At 34.6% G+C, this 23,554-nt stretch overlaps 1 protein-coding gene across 7 annotated transcripts in view; it reads left to right on the top strand.

Moving 5' to 3' along the window:
- Window positions 1-13,738, top strand: part of LOC127832535 (apoptosis-inducing factor 3-like) — an 82,446-nt gene extending 68,708 nt beyond the window's left edge. For 6 of the 7 annotated variants that reach the window (XM_052358061.1, XM_052358049.1, XM_052358078.1 and 3 more), the window contains 7 exons: window positions 3,995-4,130; window positions 7,911-7,987; window positions 8,351-8,468; window positions 10,427-10,525; window positions 10,817-10,892; window positions 11,764-11,869; window positions 12,507-13,738. In XM_052358061.1, coding sequence (XP_052214021.1) covers window positions 3,995-4,130; window positions 7,911-7,987; window positions 8,351-8,468; window positions 10,427-10,525; window positions 10,817-10,892; window positions 11,764-11,869; window positions 12,507-12,539 — 645 coding nt within the window. In that variant the 3' untranslated portion in view covers window positions 12,540-13,738. Of the gene's footprint in view, window positions 1-2,673; window positions 2,790-3,994; window positions 4,131-7,910; window positions 7,988-8,350; window positions 8,469-10,426; window positions 10,526-10,816; window positions 10,893-11,763; window positions 11,870-12,506 lie in introns of all 7 variants that reach the window. The other variant, XM_052358054.1, reaches the window with a different exon arrangement.
- Window positions 13,739-23,554: the final 9,816 nt, after the last annotated feature.

The raw sequence follows: 23,554 nt of genomic DNA, 5'->3' as shown, positions 1-23,554 counted from the left end.
CGACACATTTTCACGATTCCTTTGTGATGGTTTCAACTATCACACATCGGTCGTGGTTTACTTACAGACACGGAGGTGATCATATTATCACTCCTTGTAACTGGAAATCAGGAACTTATTCGTTCTTTGCAAGAACAACTAATTTTCTCTATCGTCTTTCTCATACCAGTTCGTCTCAACGCCCTGTTGGACGTTTTGTCCTGAAGTTCTTTCTTTCGAATTATTTTTCCGTTGGGTTCAATAATGTAATTGCGCATGCGCGGCAGTGAAGTTGCAGACGAGTTGCATGGTGTACATAGTATATCAAAGAATGTTGTTTATCATCAAACGCTAGGCCTAGTTATTAGCGTTATGCGATTGTATATCGCAGTGTATACCGGTATGCTGAACAACGTCAATAATGCAGTTCACAGAAATCGATCCAGCAGGGTGTGCGATTGTTATACATTCGTCCATTGACATTAACTGGAATATCTTGCCTTCTTGGTGAGTTTTTGCAATAACTGAGTTTTTGCCATAATTTCATGAAATATACTTAATGAACCATGGGATTATGGTTCTACGACCTTTTAAGTCTCCTGTACAATTATTTTCAGGAAACTTCTTCACAGGTCAAATATCATGTCTCACTGAGACATATTTTTACTGATCCAAACATGTGTCACTACATGTCTGGCCATTAATAACTTTTAGTTATCTCTACAGAAGAACGTTTTTCTGTTAGAGTTTCAATCCTTGTTACTTGTGCAAGGATAATTCCATCAGAACTGTATAAAGGTTCTATGGAAATTCATTTTTTACTGGGTATTTGAGAGCATAGTTATTACCTTAATCACTCTGCTAGATACATAGAGGTTTTTCTCATCTTTTTCTTGATGATAAGAAATTTGTTCTTTTCTTCATCAAAGGATAGAGATTATGCTTTCGTATACCTTGTTTTGTGTAAGTCATCGCAACTCTGTGCTGTCTAACCTATTTTGGAACTGATCCAAACTATGGAACGTCAACACTATGTTTTTCGTTTCCTTTACCTTCTTAAGCGGTTTGGACTTGTGTAACATGTTGGGATGCTTAATGAGCTCCCTATGAACCTTTTTCATCAGGCTTATTAACAGTTCCAATATAATTTTAAGACGGTTTTCCTTCTTATTATGGCTTTTACCATACGGAGAAGTGAAATTCATGCTTTTTCTGTTGAATACGACCAATTCCAGTTGGATCTATTGTCGTTTTCACTTTGTTGTGTCAGCCAGGATTCCTTGCTTAATATCAAGTCCTCTATATGGCTTCTACCTTCAAGTTTCCAAGTTTTCTTAAACTGGTAGTCATGAAGATGAGGATAAACTTCTTTGGGCAATCAGGGCTTTGAAGTTCTATCTCAGCAGTGTTAGTCAGAAGTCCATTCGAGGTTCTCAAAGACACTCTTCATTTCCCCCAAAAAGGGGGGGGGGGAGATGTGTCTGCGGCTTCTATTTCTCGGGGTTAGACCTCGACTAAGGAAAGTTAATCTTATCCTATCTAAGGATTCATTCCTTTTTAAGATATGACCGCATGAATTAAGAGCTCTGTCTGTTTTGTGGGCATATATTAATCACACCCCACTTTTTGACGTGCTCTAAGCTGTTTACTGGAGGAATCCGACCACCTTGTCATCTTTTTATCTTCGTTTTCTGAAGTGCCAACAATACAATTTGTATACGTTTGGGCTTGTTGTGGTTTCACTAACGGTAGTGTCTTCTTTACGACATACACATATTACTCTGTCCGAGAAGTCATAATTAATACCGTTTTAACGAATATTACTTGATATCATTAGCTGATAACCCTGTTTATGGGTTCTACTGTGTTGGGAAAATATATACGAACCTTCCCACCGCAGCTGCAAAATCAGCATACGATAACAGGTCAGTATTTATGACATTAAAACAAATTTTTTAAATAAAATTCATTTTAATTATTAAATACTTACCTGTTATCGGTAAGTTCCACCTCCCACCCCGCTATTCGATTAATATTTTTGTAAATATATTGAAAAAATATTGAGGGTTGGTTACCGATTTTTGGCTAGGTTGCATTGCACTATGTTTAACCTGGCCCATATTACGGTATTGAGGTGGCGGATTCCCAGTTAAAATTCCGGATGAGTTATTTCCCCTTGGAAAGTATAAGCATACGATAACAGGTAAGTATTTAATAATTAAAATGAATTTTATTTAAAAAATTTGTTTTAACATAATTAGATGCTTTATGTCACATTCCTCAACACCTAAATGAAACATTTACTTGAAATCAAAAGTACTTGATGATGTTAGTGAACCAATTATGCAGGCAAAAAGTAGATCATTAAAATAAATATCTTAATACTTGCCCATTTAGTTACATAGAATTTTTCAGTTCTTTAGGAGGTATAATCTTGGAATTTAACACAGAGCATGAGAGCATTTCTAAAAAATGCCCAAGTTATATCAAGTAATTGAAAGAAAGTCCAGCATCCAGCCCTCAAAGGTGGTGGTCTAAAATGCTTGATATCTAGATTTGCCCTGCATTATGTCCCGCAATTCTTCATGACAAAAGGGAAAATAAAACATAGATCAGCTGCTTTGCATAATTTATCGCATATTTAGACCTATCTCGATCTTTAATTAATAAGGAATGTTTATGTTTTAATCATAGGCCTGGAAGTTGCGTCCTATATGTCAGGAAAGGCAGCAAGTATTCAAGTTGTATGTCGGGGTCAAGTTCCTCTGGAACATGTATTTGGCGACCGGGTTGGTCGTATTTTCACTAAGGTAATCATGGTTACAAATGTTTTCACTGAATTGAGGCTGTAAGAACATAAACAATCCTACATTTCCTGGACCTTGAGTTGTGTTGTTTTTTATTTCGCAAATTTCATTTTATTGTTATTTTCACAGTTTCCTTTTGAGCAAAGCTGTTAGAGCACAATTCTGATTCATTCCTCTAAATAACTTGACATTTAACAATGGCTGTTTTATTGATTACATAAATCAAATATACTTGTCATAGGTTTCAATGTAACTTAGAAGTAGTTAAATTTGTAAAATTAGGTCCTTGCATATTCAGGCACAATCTTTGACTATTATGCATGTTAAGCTAATTAATCCTTTTGCATGTTCACGCTTCCTTAACCCTTTACCACTTAGATACGTATTTTGATGTATTGTTAAAATTTGTAGTCCCTTAGAAACTTTAATTTATTTAAAGACCATTCTTACTAGATTCAATTTATAAAGGCTTTGTTTCTAACCCTAAGATACTGATGAGCAGCAAATAGCATAAAACCTGAACAAACTGTGAGTTACTCGCAGGCTATTCTGGTTTTATAGTGTTTGCACATAGCCATTTACACTTTGCCTCTGAGTGGGAAAAGGGTTAACCCTGTTTCAGTTGATAAATCTTTCTTGATGTTTTGTTTACTTTCTTCAAACGGCAGAATTCTATTCAGTATAGTCTTTTATTATTACAGTCTGATATTATGTATTGTGTTTGAATTTTCAAGTTATTGTTTGATAAATGAACAATTGGTATTGTTAGATAACAATTTAATGATATACATGTATATTCTAACTGAAACATGAATGTATTTACATGTATGCAGAATAAAAAAATACTATTTTAAGATAGATCTTCTTCATATCTAAAAATGAAATATGTATTGTATACATAAATATACATCAAAATGTACTATATCAATTAACTTTTCTCAGAAGCAAACTTTGGACATATTTTATAATGTAATTTTTCCCATCATATATTATGATCATGATATATTATAACTTGAGACTGGCTCTGGGAAAACTGGTCTTGATGCATGTGTGTAAAGTGTCATTCCATATCAGCCTGTGCAGTCCTCACAACTATATCTGCTTTAAAATCCATTCTAGCAAATGCATTAAGCCCCGCTTTCTAAGAGCCCAACTAATATACATTATTGTACATTGCTTATAATGAAATTCCCTTGCTGGTTTGACAGATGCATGAAGAGAATGGTGTGAAGTTTCATTTTGAGGCAGGAATCAAGGAGTTTATTGGAGAGGCAGGCAAGCTAAAGGAAGCTGTGCTCACAACAGGGGTGAGACTGCCAGCTGACCTGGCCATCCTGGGAGTAGGTGAGCAGCCAATTTGTTTTGCCCTATTGGGAAAAGTAACTAGTACCAGCCCAATTGGGAAAAGTAACTAGTACCAGCCTTATCGAGAAAAGTAAACCGTTCCAGCCCAATTTGGAAAAGTAAACCATACCAGCCTGATTGGGTAAAATAACTGTTACCAGCCTGATTGCAAAAAGTAACTGGTACCAGCCCAATTGGGAAAAGTATTTGTTACCATCCCTATTAAAGTAACCAGTACCAGCCTGATTGGAAAAAGTAACTGGTACCAGCTCAATTGAGAAAAGTAACTGGTACCAGCCCTATTGGAAAAAGTAATGGTTCCAGGCTCCAGCCCAATTGGAAAAAGTAATTGGTACCAGCCCAATTGGGAAAAGTAACTGGTTAGAGCCCAATTGGAAAAAGTCATTGGTACCAGCTCTATTGATGTAACCAGTACCAGCCCGATTTGGAAAAGAAACTGGTACCTGCTCATTTGGAAAAAGTAATTGGTACCAGCCCTATTTGGAAAAGTAACTGGTACCAGCCCAATTGGGAAAGGTAAATGGTACCTGCCCAATCAGGAAATGTACCAGTATCATCCCAATTAGGGAAAGTAACCAGTTAAAGCCCTATCCAAAAAAATAACTGGTACAAGCCCAATTAGGAAAAATACCAGTATCAGCCCAAGTAGAAAAAGTAACCGGTACTATCCCTATTGGGAAAGTAACAAGTATCAGCTCTCTTGGGAAAAGTAGCTGGTACCAGCCCAATTGGAAAAAGTACTTATATTGGCCCAATATGGAAAAGTACTGTAATTACTCTAAGTTTTAGGACACTCTAATTTTTAGGAAGCCCCCTGATTTTAGCCAAAATACTTATTTTTTTTTACTATATTTTCAGAAATACCTTATACATTTTCAGACATTCTGGTTTTCATTTATGATTAATGACTCCAATTTTTCTAACAGTTTATTTTACAGTGCCATTTTTCTAGATTTCTGCCGTGCTTTTGCTTATCTGCGAATCTTCGATCATGGAGTTTTAAATCCGGATTTATGTCATAGAACCTGGCAATAATGCCTTGAGGGCCATGGATCATTAGAATTGTGTTATTGGGTAGATTTCCATGAAAACCAGTAATAAACAATGGTTTCGCCCACAGCATTTGAAATGATATTGTATTAAGGAAGCAGTATTGTTTAACTGGGGGACAGTTTTTGCCCTGTATGTTGCTTTGTTGGTTTGTTTGCATCAAACTTTAACATTGGCCATAACTTTTGCAATACATGTATTGAAGATAGCAACATGATATTAGGCATGCATGTGTATCTTATGGAGATGCACATTTAGAGTGGTAAAAGGTCAAGGTCAAAGGTCAAATATATGTGGGGAAATAGTGTTTCATAAACACATCTTGTTAAATTACATTTTTATGCCCCCTTTCGAAGAAGAGGGGGTATATTGTTTTGCACATGTCAGTCGGTCTGTCCGTCAGTCCGTTGATCTGTCTGTTGATCCGTCCGTCAGTCCATCCGTCCGTTGATTCGTCCGTCCGTTGATTCGTCCGTCCGTTGATCCGTTCGTCGGTCCGTCCACCGAATGGTTTCCGGATTATTACTCAAGAACGCTTACGCCTAGGATCATGAAATTTCATAGGTACATTGATCATGACTCGCAGATGACCCCTATCGATTTTCAGGTCACTAGGTCAAAGGTCAAGGTCACGGTGACTAGAACCAGTAAAATGGTTTCCAGATGATAACTCAAGAACGCTTATGCCTAGGATCATGAAACTTCATGGGTACATTGATCATGAATGGCAGATGACCCCTATTGATTTTTAGGTCACTAGGTCAAAGGTCAAGGTCACAATGACTCGACACAGAAAAATGATTTCCGGATGATAACTCAGGAACGCTTACGCCTAGGATCATGAAACTTCATATTTACATGGATCATGACTCGCAGATGACACCCTATCGATTTTCAGGTCACTAGGTTAAAGATCAAGGTCACGGTGACTCGAACCAGTAAAATGGTTTCCGGATGATAACTCAGGAATGCTTACCCCAAGGATCATGAAACTTCATGGGTACATTGATCATAAATTGCAGATGACCCCCATTGATTTTCAGGTCACTAGGTCAAAGGTCAAGGTCACGGTGACTCGACACAGAAAAATGGTTACCGGATGATAACTCAGGAACGCTTACGCCTAGGATCATGAAACTTCATAGGTACATGGATCATGACTCGCAGATGACCCCTATTGATTTTCAGGTCACTTGGTTAAATGTCAAGGTCACAGTGACTCGAACCAGTAAAATGGCTTCCGGATGATAACTAAAGAACGCTTACGCCTAGGATCATGAAACTTCAAAGGTACATTGATAATGACTCGCAGATGACCCCTATAGATTTTCAGGTCACTAGTTCAAAGGTAAAGGTGACTTGACACACTAAATGGTTTCTGGATGATAACTCAAGAACGCTTACGCCTAGGCAGATAACCCCTTCAGATTTTCAGGTCACTAGGTCAAAGGTCAAGGTGACTTGACACAGTAAAATGGTTTTCAGATGATAACTCAAGAAAGCTTACACCTAGGATCATGAAACTTCATAGGTACATTGATCATGACTGGCAGATGACCCCTATCGATTTTTAGGTCACAAGGTCAAAAGTCAAGGTCACAGTGACAAAAAACGTATTCACACAATGGCTGTCACTACAACTGACAGCCCATATGGGAATCATGCATGTTTTACAAACAGTCCTTGTTATATTCCGTTTCAGATAAGAGATTGCAAATACATGAAGTTTTATTTTATTCAAAATGGAGAAAGGAGAGTTCAACACAATAAAAGTATTGCACATTCATTAATTGGATTTTTTAAATATAATAATTGACAAACAAACATATCATGCGTGCCACTAAATTTTAAGACACTCATACATTTAAGCCACGAAAATGTTTTATTATTTGTAAGCGTCGGAAAACTAAGAGTTATTATGGTAAGCAGAACCAGCCCTATTGGGACATGTAGATTGAACCATCCCAATGGGGAAAATTACCGGTATCAGGTGAAAGGAAATGGTACCAGCCCTATTGGGAAAACTAACTGGTACCAGGCCTATTGGAAAAAGTGAAATTGGTACCAGCCCAATGAAGTAAAATACAGGAACCAGCCCAATGGGGAAAAGTAAAAGGTACCAGCCCAATTGGGAAAAGTTACTAGTACCAGCCCAATAGGGAAAAGTGACCAGTGCCAGTCTTCCTTAAAAAAGAGTTGGGAAAGGTAACCTACCAGCCAAAATTGGTAATAGTACCGGTATCAACCTTTATGGGAAAAGTAACAGGTAAGAGCCCTATTGGGAAAAGTAATGATTCCAGCCCAATTGGAAAAAGTTCCAGTACCAGGCCAATGGGGAAAAGTCAACGTACCTGTTCTATTGGAAAAGTGACCGGTACATGCAGCCCTATTTCAAAAAGTAACTGGTGCCAGCCCAATTGGGAAAAGTACCAGTATAAGCCCAATAGGGAACAGAAACCGGTACTAGCCCTATTGGAGAAAGTAACAGATATGAGCCCTATTGGGAAAGGAATTGGTACCAGCTTGATTGGGAAAAGTACCAGTATTAGCTCAATTGGGAAATGAAACCGGTACAAGCCCTATTACGTGCTTTTGTCTGTTGAAGCCAAACAAATGATAGCTTCCTTCACAAAATACAATACACATAGTTTTATGCACTATTCGTTATTAAGATAAAGTTCTTTAAGAGCATTGTATCTAATTCTGCAGGAGTGGTACCAGCTACTAGTTTTCTAAAGGATTCAGGAATCAAAATGACTGACCGAGGCTTTGTGCCAGTAGACGAGGTAAGTGCGGGACATGTTAGCCATAGCCAGTGGCATCTTTTATTTGAATGAAAAATGAAGAGGTATAAAAATAGAAACTATTCACTTGTAATACTTAAAACAATAGTTTATTATACATGTGTATGGCATCCAGGTAGCAGGTTATACCTATAGAATTGATAAAGTCCTTAACAGAGATTCCTGTCTCTGAATTTAGGAATACTACTCAAGTTAATACAAGCTGAAAAAGCAAAAAAAATCCATACTATTACTATAATCTCTTGTCGTTGGACTGTAGGAATTGCAATCATATCAAGAACTTTTTTATTGAGTTTTTTTTATGTTCAATAAGAACGCCATGTATATATCGTGGTTTCTGTTCAGACTATGGCTACCAGCGTTGCAGACGTCTATGCAGCAGGAGATATTGTGGAGTTTCCACTCTTCAGTGCTGGAGATAGAAACGTCAATGTGCAGCATTGGCAGATGGCACACGCTCATGGTACAGCCTTTATCATTGTTCTGGTATCTCTTCTTTTTAAACGATTTATTTACTTCGTGGTTTGCACGTTATTTCAGTTGTTTTTCGTCCGACTCAAATTGAAGTTGCCATGGTTTAAGAAAAAATAAAAAATGAAAGCTGCATCCTGCCATGAGTTAAAGCTCCTTAAGCTATGTAAATAAAGCATATATAAATCCTGTCCTTACTATGATGTTGTCATGTCTGTGACAAAATAAAGGTGGTATGGGACTGTTGTCTTGTCTGTGCCAACATAAAGGAGGTATGGGTCTGTTGTCATGTCTGTGCCAACATAAAGGAGGTATGAAACTGTTGTCTTGTCTGTGCCAACATAAAGGAGGTATGGGTCTGTTGTCATGTCTGTGCCAACATAAAGGAGGTATGGGTCTGTTGTCTTGTCTGTGCCAACATAAAGGAGGTATGGGTCTGTTGTCATGTCTGTGCCAACATAAAGGAGATATGGGTCTGTTGTCTTGTCTGTGCCAACATAAAGGAGGTATGGGTCTGTTGTCTTGTCTGTGCCAACATAAAGGAGATATGGGTCTGTTGTCATGTCTGTGCCAACATAAAGGAGGTATGAAACTGTTGTCTTGTCTGTGCCAACATAAAGGAGGTATGGGTCTGTTGTCATGTCTGTGCCAACATAAAGGAGGTATGGGTCTGTTGTCTTGTCTGTGACAACATAAATGTGGTATGGGACTGTTGTCTTGTCTGTAACAATATAAACATGGTATGGGACTGTTGTCTTGTCTGTGACAACATAAACATGGTATGGGACTGTGGTCTTGTCTGTGACAAAATAAAGGTGGTATGTGACTGTTGTCTTGTCTGTGACAACATAAACGTGGTATGGGACTGTTTTCTTTTCTGTGACAACATAAATGCGGTATGGGACTGTTGTCTTGTCTGTGACAACATATATGCGGTATGAGACTGTTGTCTTGTCTGCGACAACATAAACTCAGTATGGGACTGTTGTCTTGTCTGGGACAACATAAATGTGGTATTGGACTGTTGTGTTGTCTGGGACAACATAAATGTGGTATTGGACTGTTGTGTTGTCTGTGACAACATAAATGTGGTATTGGACTGTTGTGTTGTCTGGGACAACATAAATGTGGTATTGGACTGTTGTGTTGTCTGGGACAACATAAATGTGGTATTGGACTGTTGTGTTGTCTGGGACAACATAAATGTGGTATTGGACTGTTGTGTTGTCTGGGACAACATAAATGTGGTATTGGACTGTTGTGTTGTCTGGGACAACATAAATGTGGTATTGGACTGTTGTGTTGTCTGGGACAACATAAATGTGGTATTGGACTGTTGTGTTGTCTGTGTCAACATAAAGACTGCACCATGGGATCAATGTCTTGTCTGTGACAACATAAACCCAGTATGAGACTGTTCTCTTGTCTGTGACAACATAAACCCAGTATGAGACTGTTCTCTTGTCTGTGACAACATAAACCCAGTATGAGACTGTTCTCTTGTCTGTGACAACATAAACCCAGTATGAGACTGTTCTCTTGTCTGTGACAACATAAACCCAGTATGAGACTGTTCTCTTGTCTGTGACAACATAAACCCAGTATGAGACTGTTCTCTTGTCTGTGACAACATAAACATGGTATGGGACTGTTGTCTTGTTTATAACAACATAAAAGTGGTATGGAACTTTTGTCTTGTCCAGTGACAACATACAAGTGGTATGGGGCTATTGTCTTGTCTGTGACAACATAAACACAGTATGGGACTGTTGTCTTGTCTGTGACAACATAAATGTGGTATGGGACTGTTTTCTTGTCTGTGACAAAGCTCTTGTTTTACTGCAATATGTTATTTGTTTATGATCAGATGGTGTGCAAAAGAACACAAACTTGTTCAAAGCGCACCAAGTTCTTAGTTTATTAATTCTTTTGAATCTGTCATTATTTCAGGACGTACTGCTGCTCTAAGTATTTTAGGCAGACCCACCCCTATCCGTAGTGTTCCATTCTTCTGGACCGTTATGTATGGCAAGTCTGTACGATACACAGGTAATCAATTTATGTTATACAATGTGTCCATCTTTCTTTATTTAACGAACAAACTATTATTTTTAATTGTGCTGTTATCTGAACTTTTGTAAAAATCAGTGTTGATGTGCATTCTGCCATTGTATAATAAATATTAATTACTAAAAATGATATTATTGTTCTTCCGAATCAGTCTGTTTAGGTTGGGTTTTTTTAATCCTGGTATTTTTTCACATAGTTTTTGCGAGGTGTTTTATAGAAAAGAATAGATGGGATAATACGAGATTTTATTTCCAAATATTTCTCCATTAGGTTATGGACCTGGCTATGATGATGTTATTGTGCATGGTGATCTGGAGGACTACAAGTTTGCTGCATTCTATACAAAGTATGTTGAACAAACAAGTAATAAGTTTATATTTAACCCTTTACCACTTAGATACGCATTTTGATGCATGTGTAGTCCTTTAGAAAGTTACATTTAATTAAATACCTTTCTTAATACTAAATTCAAATTTTAAAGGCTTCATTCCCAACCCTTAGTTACTGATGAGCAGCAAACAGCATAAAACCTGAACAGACTGCAAGTTACTTGCAGACTGTTCTGGTTTTATTCAGTTTGCAAAAGCCATTTTCACTTCGCTTCTTATGAGGGAAAGTGTTTAATCATTTATTGACCAAAAAATAAGAAGTTTGAGTTCTGATGGTTTAATTATGATGGCGCTCCATTGTCTTATAGTTCTGATGGTTTAATTATGATGGCGCTCCATTGTCTTATTGTATATGAGAACTCTCTGGGATAACTGGGCTTATCATATGCGTGTTAAGTGTCAACCTAGTTTAGCCTGTGAACCAGCACAGGCTAGTCAGGGACGACTCTTTCCTTTGTTATGGTATTTTTCCTTTGAAGTGTGTCTCATCTTAAGGAAAAACCTTTATAGGCATATAGTGTAGTCCCTGATTAGCCTTGAGTGAAGCTGACATATACTTGACATTACAGCCACAAATAGTACTTACATATACTTGACATTACAGCCACAAATAGTACTGACATATACTTGACATTACAGCCACAAATAGTACTGACATATACTTGACATTACAGCCACAAATAGTACAAATAAATGCACTGCTAAAGTAAAATAATTCAAGACAAAGTTTATTGGGATGATTTCAAACTGAAAACTTAATGATTGATCCTCTGATTTGAGATTATTGTGCTTTTACATAGCATAACACCAATGTGAATATATTTACAGGGGCAATGATGTTGTGGCAGCGGCTAGTTTGAACTTTGACCCTTTAGTTTCCCAAGTAGCAGAAATGTTCCAGGCTGGCAAAACCATTTCAAAAGATGAAATTAAGTAAGCCAATTTATGACGTATTGTAAAAGTCATGTCTATTTACAATCTGCATATATTCATATTGAAAGTTTCATGGGTGTTAGTAAAAGTTAGGGTTTATTTTATAAGGCTTTGAAACTGATGATATTATGCTCAATCATTTTGTTAAGATATATTGATCCTATTATAATTTGCTCATAATCATGCAATTTTTAGCTTGGAGTTTTCGGTATTGTCATAGCCAGCTCGTCGTGCCGTCTGACGTCCGCGTCGTGCTAAACCTTAACATTTTGTTAAGGTTTTGAACATTGGCTCTAAAATCAAATTGCTTCCACTTACAACTTTGAAACTAAATATGTAGATGCACCTTGATGAGTTCTACACACCACACCCATTTTTGGGTCACTGGGTCAAAGATCAAGGTCACTGTGACCTTTAAAAAAAAATTCTGACAAGCTTTCATTTATTCAAAACTGCACCTGTAGCCAAGCGTGGCACCCATTATGCGGTGTTTATAAATTATAATGCGTGAAATACATGTACCGTACACAAAATAATTGATGTTCCCTCTCTGTATTTTTGTTTATTGCAAGCATCATCATTTGGTATAATGGCACATAAAAAGGCATCTCATTTCTACACTAACTGTACATTTTCAGAAGGACCCAAAATCCTGGCTTGCAAGGCTTTGAAGTGTTTGACCAAAACACATGGGAGGAAAAAAGTGTATTGTGACTTGTTGTTGACCTGGATGATGTTGGTATATTTTAGTCAGTTGAATATAAATTTATGTAGAAATTACAAGACATAATTATTGGTTACTTTTATATTTAATGTTTATTGGTTACTTTTATGTTAAATGTTTAAGTCCCTGTAAGAAAACAATAGGGGATATTATAGGAACACCCTTCAGCAGTTTTTCACTTGATCAGTCTGCCAGTCCATCAGTTGGTCTGTAACACATGATTGCCTTCTCCGTATACTTCACTTCATCAGTCTGCCAGTCCATCAGTTGGTCTGTAACACATGATTGCCTTCTTCATATACTTCACTTCATCAGTCTGCCAGTCCATCAGTTGGTCTGTAACACATGATTGCCTTCTCCGTATACTTCACTACCCTATGAGGGATTTTTATTTTAATTTGCTTAAAATATTAAACGCATTTTGACGATTGACAACAGCCATGCATCAGTCATGCCTGCTCAAGCACTAAGATTTGAGCCGTCTGTTTTAATTTCTGCCTCATACATCCCTTACCCTTTTATGATGAGCAGACGTCAGTTTTGCTGTCTCAAAATCAAGGTAACTCCTTCAAGGTCAACCAACATCAATTTCATAAATTACTTCATACTTCAAGGAATAAGTTGACAGAACAAATACACTCTTTAATAGATAATGTATGAAACTGCATAGAGAAAAATGGTAACATCCTTGATAATTGTACCTTTCACAGGCCATTCAGAGACGACACTTTCCACATCAATTATAGTGTTGTTCACATGTAGAAACTCTAGCCAGAGATAAGCTTATGCTGACATGAATAATTCCTATGCAATCTCTGTATATGCAAAAGTGTTGTGAGCTGATAATGTTATAAAACATGATCATAGTTAATACAATTAAAAAAAATAAGTTTGCAAAAAGAAGCCTCATCGTGTCAAATTGCCTGTATTTAGTTTCCTATTTATTTGATAGAGTTGGTCAAGAACATTTGTGTGAATTGCTTTTTTTCTAAACAGATATTTATCAATGCTGTAAAGTAGTTTAAAATGTATAGATTTAATATTTGTAAAAGCAATATATTTCATTTAACAGAACATAATTGAAAATTATTTGTTATTGTTTTGAGTATATATGCTATAAAAATATAATACATTAATCTTACTATATTTGCTGCGTTTTGTTTTGTTTGTTTCGATGTTTGATATTTATTAACTTTTAAAAAGTACTTATACCAGTTATTAAATATATCTGTATGGTTGATTAAAGTTAAAGTAAAAGTATTATCACTTATGTTAAGGTCGATGCACGGAACTATTATTGACTCATCTAGAGTTCGTGGTCAATTTTATAAAAGCCTTTTTGAGAAGTATGATATTTTGTTTGTTATAAGAAGTATAAAATGCCTCACTTCAGAGTTGCAGGGTTGAGGGCATCTCGTGGAATCCTGACTTAGTATGTTGAAATAATGTCTATCCGGTCACATTCCGCTATAATGAATTATGAACATTAAAGCTCTTGTACATTCTAAATATTTACTGAATTGTTTGCTTGCTTTACTTAATTTCTTAATACAATCTAATTTTACCATAACAATGCTCAACGTGACACATATGTAGTCATACGTAAACTTAAAGATTCCTAATAATGTTCGCTACATTCCCTCAACGTATTAATTTTTTTCTTAAATGTTCACTATACAGTTAAGATCTAAAATAAACTATTAAAACACGAACGCACTGATGATTTTCTTCGGTAATTACGGATTGTCAATTTAATTAATTGTAAAAGGAACACCATCTGCGATTGAGGAACGAAAGCATTCAGTGGGAGACGATGTCCCAATGGTGGATAAAAAGTGTTAATTGGTATGTCTGTGACACCATATGTCTGCACATGTGTAGATGCTGTTATTAAGATAAGATACCATGTGTCACCTTCTAATAACATGTCAAATGACAATAAAGGGCTAATTCATGCTGAGTTTTATCAAGGTCGTAGATCTTCGTCTCTGGTTTTTTTACTCTTAAGCAATGCAGATGGACCAGATAAAAATATTTATTTAAAAAATACGAACTGCTATATTATAATTGTATCTATAACTGAAACCATCTAATTCTTCAAATATATTTAATAAATTCGAGTCACTTCGTTATATTGTTCATGGACCTATACAAACCAGAGACCAAGATGGGGGCGGTTATCCGGGAGTAATCGATTTCTGGGATTGTCTATAGGTAAAAAATAATCCGCACTTAGCATGGGCATGGATTGTCGAGTGGTCTAGGCGAGAGACTTTTGACTCCAGGGATCAGTGGTTCAAGCCCTGTTGAGGTTTACTTTTTTAAATTGTATTCTTGTTTTTTTACTGGATATTTTTAGGTTATATGTTTAAATGAACCAATTAAAGCATTTAATGACATGCTTTAATTCATGCTAAAATCTGTTGGGCGGCCCCTCTAAGTTTTGCCATGTTTTTCAACCAAGCGAAACCATTTTCGAACTCGGCTGAAATAAAACATGAATACATATGTTATAACCAAGTTTCATGAAGATTTCACAAAACATTTGACTTCTAGAGTGTAAACAAGCGTTTTCTTTAATTTGACGTAGTGACCTAGTTTTTGACCAGGTGATTCAGTTTCGAACTCAACCAAGATATCATTGGGACAAATCTTTGGACCAAGTTTCATGAAGATCAGACAAAAATGTGGCCCCTATAGTGTTAACAAGGTAAAATGTCGACGACGGACAAAAAGTGATCCCAAAAGCTCACCATGAGCACGTTGTGCTCAGGTGAGCTAAAAATAATTTCAATATATTTTAATAGTAACAGTTCAATGCCATAATATTTAAAGACGTAAAAATATCATTTAAATCCTAAAATGAAAAAACAAAACTTGCGCAATATAGCAGATGATTAAAACTCAACACGGTCAATGAACTTTATCACTGGACACTGAAAATGGACATCACAATAAATCAGAACAATGACTACTCACAACATTCTCACAATGAACTTAATCACTGGACACTGAAAATGGACATCACAATAAAACAGAACAATGACAACTCACAACATTCTCACACAGTTTTGTTAAGAAAGGTGACGTATAATAAATTAATAATTAACTTGCCTTCATTACTTTCCAGTGTATGGGAAAGTTAACCAGCTGAAAACACCAAATTATTCAGCGGAACTTTGGTCTCTGTCGTCACAAACCCTAACAAACAAAGGTTTGTCGTGAAATTTTGAAAATTGTCATTATTATAGCAATTTACGTGCCCTAGCGTTTTTGCGTAATGGGTTCGAGCCCATCGTCGGACACCCCCGGTCTATTCATTACGTTACTCTCCATTCCTGATGTATGAGCGGAGCGTAATCAGCAGCCGTGGGTATCCGACGATGGTTCGAGCCTTGCACCTGGAACACTTCCTCTGCGATATATTTACACATGCAATAGCTTAGCATTGTGATAAAAATCAGAATAAACTTTTCCATCAACTTCTTAAGTTAATAATAATCAGTCCACTGCTACATCCCATGAAATGATAATCGAACAGTAGACCTTAGCCATTTAATTTAGTTATCAACTGTACTCGCCATATTTTAAATCTAACGCAAAATCAGAGCACAAGAGTCTAAAACAAATAAAAGTAGTGAAATAAAATAAATTAACACGAGTGATTATGAAGTAAAATCTGTTCTTTTGTTAGACTTATATCATGCACCAATACAAGACATAATAGGTCCAAATTTTGATAATGAAATTATGACGAAAAACACCTAAAAGTGTGGCTCGATTTGTCATTGTCGATTCAGGTACTACATAAAAATACCCTGGAGTATGCCCGGGGGCCATTTAGTGTATAGTCCGTATACGGGGTACACCGTAGTGTACTTAAGAGTACCCTGGGTACTTTTAAATACTACCTGAGTCGACAGCGAGCTATTGAGCAACACTGTAGGCACTTAAAGACAAATTTGTAAACACGGGAAATATTTTTTAATCTGAACAGTAGGTTTCAAAAAAATAAGTTAAAAAATGTTAAATAATATATGCAATCATAGTTATAAACACCACACCAACGGAAATACAAATGGGCAATATAAAGCTATTAACAATATATGAAAAATAATATATGCCTATGAACACCGGTTAAATAGTCTTAAATCTCAACAATTATTTATAAATTGAGATAAGATGATTCTTGAAGCCCCGGATTTGTTTACGGATCACATTATTCTCAAACCCTTTGTATAAATTTTATATGAAAACAATCAAAGGGTTGTTATAAATATTATTGATGGATAAGTCGTAACAGAATATCACGCTTTCTACATCAGTTTTTGTAAGAACTAATACACTGTGAAACCTGTAAAGACTAGTTTTAATTACCTTGTACAGTGTAGAGTCAAGACATTGTTCATATGTTTAGATAAAGAACTCATTGCTAAATTGCCGAGAAATAACAGACCCATTCGTTAAAAAAAAAGCTTGATACCGGTTTTTGGTGATACTGATGTTGAATATGCACCCTTGATGTTCGTTTTTTGGTGATATTGATGTTGAATATGCACCCTAGATGTTCGGTTTTTGGTGATACTGATTTTGAATATGCACCCCAGATGTTTGGTTTTTGTGTGATACTGACGTTAAATATGCACCCTAGATGTTCCGACGCATTGTGCTTGATGTTAACGCAAGACAATCTTTAACTTTTAACCCTATCAGATGCCTTCAATAGATGTTTTAATCGTACTATAATAACGTCCATAGGTTTTTATACATTTCATGAAGTATCCGTCACGAACAATCTGCACATACAATAGTTGTTTCTGCAAACTAAAATGTCAATCATCATGAAAATGGATTGATAATTATTATGCTGCTTTTTTCCACATAAAAATAAATAAAAATATGATTGGTTAAATCTACTAAAAATAATTTCTTTTTCCGTTTCTAGACGTATTGGGTCTGAACTGTTGGACGGTGAAAATTACCTTTTAGTTGACGTTTTTGTTGATGAGCACGAGTATATGATATTTACTTAATGTCTTAGTTGTCTCTTGAAAACCTAAAGGAGAAAAGGACAGAATTGGGGAACTAGAAGAGCACAAGTCATATGAGACAATATTTTCTGAAATGGTCCAATGAAGTACAGCGTATTAGCTAGAAACGCACACAGTTTTTCCGTACGTATGTGTTTTTTGTTTCGCGCCGTGATATTTCCGCGTTAAGTTATACTTTGTATCATCATACGCAAATGGCTACATGACTACACTGCTATGTACTCCACAATGAAGGGGCGTGTTCATTATTTTACGATTTTGTATTTCAGACGTTAACTTAAGTTGAGTTTATTATTTGAGATAACTGCCCTTCATTATTTGTCGCAATTAGCTATATTAATGTACATAACTATAGAAGTTTTCTACATCAGAGACAACCTACAATAATGTCACAGGAATGAAACGGCGCCCAAGTAAAAGCATGTTGAAGGTTGTCATTGAAAATAAAAATCGGCTAGAACAGGTTCATTTGGGGAACGAACATTTCATCGGGTGCGGTCACTTTCAGATCCATTCCATTTTAGATCACAAGAGAAGTCCCGATATAACATATCTATGTATTAAAATAATGTCAACTCCATGCAATCATTCCTACTTTTTTAAAGCGAAAAGGGGTTTCTACTTATGGTTCATTGCCACCTACCAGCAACTATGTAGATAGACAATGTTTTCATTATCAGTTAGCTTGTATCTATGTATGAGCTTTCATTGAAATATTTCTATCCTGAATGAGTTGTTTATTTGGTAAATGCCTTTGGAAGATTTTGAGAACAGTTCAGACCAAGCTATGATATTTTCACAATCAACGATTACCTCACAATTATAAAGAATGAAATCCACTTAAGGTCGGAAGTTTATGTCATTCAAATATGAACATTCACCAAATGTTAATTACCTGTGAATACGGAAGTAAACAGTTACGGTTATTTTGTTACCTCACTTCTACGAATTATTAGATCCATTCAATTATGACGCTTGAAATAAATGCTTTATGCAGGTATATGTCATTGAAAAATGATAAATAAAACTAAGACTCAAACACAAATGAAACTATTTTCTGAATTATGATGTAGACAGTAACGTTTTTTTCTGCATTGCAACACGCAACATGAGTTAAAAGCACGAAATACCTTTGAAGGATACAGTACTGTTGTAAGCTGAAATAGTGATGTTCGTGTTTCTTACATCAAGTACAGATATTGTGTTCAACTGTGTAGCGTAACAAACATTTAGGGCATTATTGAATAAATATAATAATCGAAATCAACTCAATAAACCAAATCACACAATCTTCAAAGGCAGTCATGCCTAGATTAACATTTCATTGTCTCGTGTTGCAAACTTCAATAAGTACCGGACATGAGTCCTTGATTACCTTGTTTGTCAAAATCGGTCAATTCCGTATGTACATGTATTCGTTGTGTGTTCGTTGCATACGCCATATTTACGTTGCAATTGGTAGACACGTGACTTTGCACACGGCCCGTCAGAATTTGCACGCGTTATTATACAAAGTTTCATCGTTTATTATTTTGTCTTTTTAAATAAGTAAATGGACAGTATCACGCAAACAGCTGGATAGAAGGCCGACAATTTGTTTTGCAGCGGGACGGCGCTCGGCCGTTATGGCCGTCGCATGTTTCTTGTAGTTCAGAATATTGCATGGACATTGGAAAGCGTTTGTGTCAAAAATTAAATCAACATAAATAAATGACTATGAACACGTACAGAAATTGACGTTTATGTTATCGTGGTCTCTACGAACCACGTGACAATATAAACATTTTAATTAAAATAACACATTCTCTAAATACAAGTAACGTAGAAGTAAACTTTTGCGAAGATGAGACTTGGTTAAACGTTTATTATTTATGTTCATCAACAACATGATTATAGTTGGCAAGAAATATTGGAAAAAGAATCGGCTACATTGGTCGCCGACCAATGGCAATGAATAGACAAACATGCTAAAATTCAATATCAAAATCTTATAATCATCTTATTTTCTTAACCTGTTGAGCATGCATCTTGACAATATTTATATTTATTCACCAATTTTACTTTGTGTACCGTAAATATGATTGACAGACTAAGTTTCTGGATGTTTTATAAATTCTCTTTTTTATTTTTCTACTGAAATAAATGCAACAATAGTATAATTTCTGTTTACAAAAACAAGTCTAAAGTATTTCTTTAAAACCTAGCCGCAATTGTGAGTTTACATGATGCCACGCATCTTATTTACTCGTAAATTGACAGGCACGGAAGTGTGACCCGTATACTGCGTTGCAATTTAACATATTCAATCACTATTTGATTGGCTTATACAAGCAATATGCATGCATGTGGCAATTTAACATATTCAATCACTATTTGATTGGCTTATACAAGCAATATGCATGCATGTGGTCTAATTAAAAGGAAATGCAACAAAATAATCTCATGGCGAGTACATTCATTTTATATTTCATCATCGAGCTAAGGAAATATTGATATTAAAATTGTCCATGGTGCGATATACATGTTTAATGCAAATTTTTTAACACATTTATTTTTATAAGAAATTAAGAACATGTGTTTTTATATTATATTAAAGAACATATAATAATAATATTCATGTGTATAATTGAATAATATATATTCTATATCTTTATTGTGTAATAATAGCTGTATATGTTCTGTGAGAATATTTTCTTATACTAAAGTAATATATTAATTTTCACTTCATAAATATTAATTTACCAAAATATTTATCAAATCACATTATGATAAAAGATGTATTTATATATTCCAAAATTACTTATCTATACATAATCATGTACAATGGACTTCTGTTAATTTACGAAATGCAATGGTTATAATTAACTTACATAACAATGCAAATAGACTTCTCTTTTTTACTCATATTTTATTCCATAACCTATTATTTAATTACATTATTATTATTTAAACAATTACAATATTAAATCAATTACAACATTAAAACATCTATTACTAATTGTTACGTTACACAACCTTCCCACTTAATTTGATTTTTTATATATTTTATGATGTATAAAAATCTACATGAAATATGGTTAGTATAAAATAAGTGTATAAAATATTCTTCTGCATAAATACAATATGACGACATAAAATACAAATGCTATCGACAAAGTAAACTCCTGAATGAATACGAGAAGACGACATAAAATACAAATGATTTTGACAAGATATTCTTCTGCATGAATACAATACGAAGGCATAAAATACAAATGCTTTCGACAAAGTAAACTCTTGAATGAATACGAGACGACGACATAAAATACAAATGATTTTGACAAGATATTCTTCTGCATGAATACAATACGACGACATTAAATACAAATGCTTTCGACAAAGTAAACTCCTGAATGAATACGAGACGACGACATCAAATACAAATGTTTTCTTAACAATAGAACACACGATTTTTCACCAATTTTACTATGTGTACCGTAAATATGATTTACAAATAAAGTCTATGAATGGTTTTATAAATTCTATTTATTTTTCTACTTAATTAAATGAAACAATAATATAATTTCTGTAAAATATTTAATTTTTAAAAGAAATTATGAAAATATGAATTTTATATTATATTACAGAAAATTTCATAATAATATTCATGTGTATAATTTAATAATATATATTCTATATCTTAATTGTATAATAAAAGCTGTATATGTTCTGTGATAATATTTTCTTATACTAAAGTATTATATTAATTTTCACTTTATGAATAGTAATTTACCAAAATATTTATCACATTACATTATGATAAAAGATTTATTTATAATTTCCAAAATAACCTTTTTATACATAATCATGTGCATGGACTTCTTTTATTTTATGAAATATGATTATTATAATTAACTTATTTATATATAACACTGGAAATGGACTTCTCTTATTTATTCTTATTTTATTACATTAACTCTTATTTGATTACATTCGAATTATTTTATTACAACTTTAAAACAATTACAACATTAAAACAAGTACAACATTAAAACATCTATTAATAATCGTTACGTTACATATATATATATTGAAAATATACAAAAACATAACATACAATTACAAGAGGTCTTAAGTTAAGACTGTTAATACAACTTTTTAAGATTCTAACATTCATTCCTCAAAAAAGGGATTTCATTTACAATGCAGCAAAATGCAATTTCAAATAATTGCAAACTCACCAGTTTGGCAGAACGCAATATTAACAGTAAAACAAAGCCTACAATAAAATGACGTTTGTCTTGCGACAGTCTAAACGAATTCGACAGTACGGTCAGTAATTCACCATTTCAAACACATGTTTTAAGTGCTGACCAATATAAATTTTAGTGATTTCATATCTGACTGGACACTACATGTATGCCATCACAGTACATGGCTGGATGCACACAGGACAAGGGACTGAATCTTACAAAACAACGTTACTACGGTGTTAACTAAACAGACTAAAATGTCCGGGAATTGTCGCACAAGTCCTTTGCTTATAACAAAGGTACATTTTTCTCTCCAAAAGATATTGTCGTTCTTTTTATTTCACATATTTTTAGATGCTGAAGATCAAATCTACGCGTATTCTACAAGATTAATGAAAGTTCCTTCATTCAATCATGAATCTTTTTCCAAAATTCCAAAAAGTGTTTGTAGGTTTCAAAGTTTCTGTTACTTATATAGTTCATGACAAAATGCAAAATACCTAATGACGTAGACCACCTGAACTTTACTTCATTCTTAAGGCACTAGTGAGTGTAGCAGGATTGTTAACGTGGTGAAGAAATTGTTTATTGTACTAAGAAGATATTTGCCTGAGGAAACATAAAGTTACGAGTTTTTCAGGTTCATGAGGTGCCGAAAGGCAGTAGGAATTATAACTTTGTAGAGGTTGTTTGTTAAACAAAGTAAATGTTTATGAGACAAAAAATTGAATTATAATTCATCAGGATGTTGCGATCATGGCAACACTACCTACTTGCATATGGCGTGAGGTTTAAAGAGATATCATGCCAAAAAATTAGCTTGACCAAACTTTCCTTTACTATTCCATCTGACATTGGTTACCTGTCATGTTTGTTTTTGAAAAATACTAGGATTGCCATATATTGAAATAAGGTATCTGATCTATTCTCTGATAGGTTGCTAGTAATAGACTTAGCGGCAGTCATGTTATAAACAAGGGGATTATTCATGGCATTGGTAAAATATACTTTTAATAGATACATCTTTTTTAAGTTGGATTCTCCTTACTTTTTGCTACTATCTATCTATATATACTTTCTAACTTCCCTTTCCGGTATGATCGACAGGTAAATACTGAATATTAAAATCATTTAATTTCAATGTAACTATTTGTTAAGTTTATCTTGAACAAATATTTTTTGCAATCTGTTTATAAATCATAAAATGATGTAATTCATTTTTTTTATGATAAATAGGGCTTATAATAAAACAAGAATTTTGAGATTGTTAACATAAAAGAATAATACCAACCATTTTGTGAAAACAAACAAAACAATACAATTTTTTTATAAAATGTTATATACAAACAAGGTTAATGGACTAAATATAAACAAACACACTTGAGTGTTTTTTTGTGTTAATGATGTATTAAACTGAGTTAAATTAATATATATAATTTGTTTACCTTTCAATATCTTGCATTTCACATCTTTAGTTCAATGCTATTTCAATTAACTGAACAGCGTGACAAACATAATAAAGCAGAAAATGCATATGAATCTGATTATACACAGATCCACTATCATATAAATCAAATCATGTTTGTCTATTTCCATGTTCGAAAGATCCGCCTCTTAATTGTCTTACTTCGCGAGTAGACTGAAGTCCCATTTTGCAAACAGAAACCCTGGTTTCCGTG

Source organism: Dreissena polymorpha, chromosome 1 (genome assembly GCF_020536995.1).
Source record: "Dreissena polymorpha isolate Duluth1 chromosome 1, UMN_Dpol_1.0, whole genome shotgun sequence".
Taxonomy (NCBI): Eukaryota; Metazoa; Mollusca; class Bivalvia; order Myida; family Dreissenidae; genus Dreissena; species Dreissena polymorpha.
Note: the sequence above shows the minus strand (reverse complement) of the source record. Positions and strands in the feature narration are given on the sequence as shown.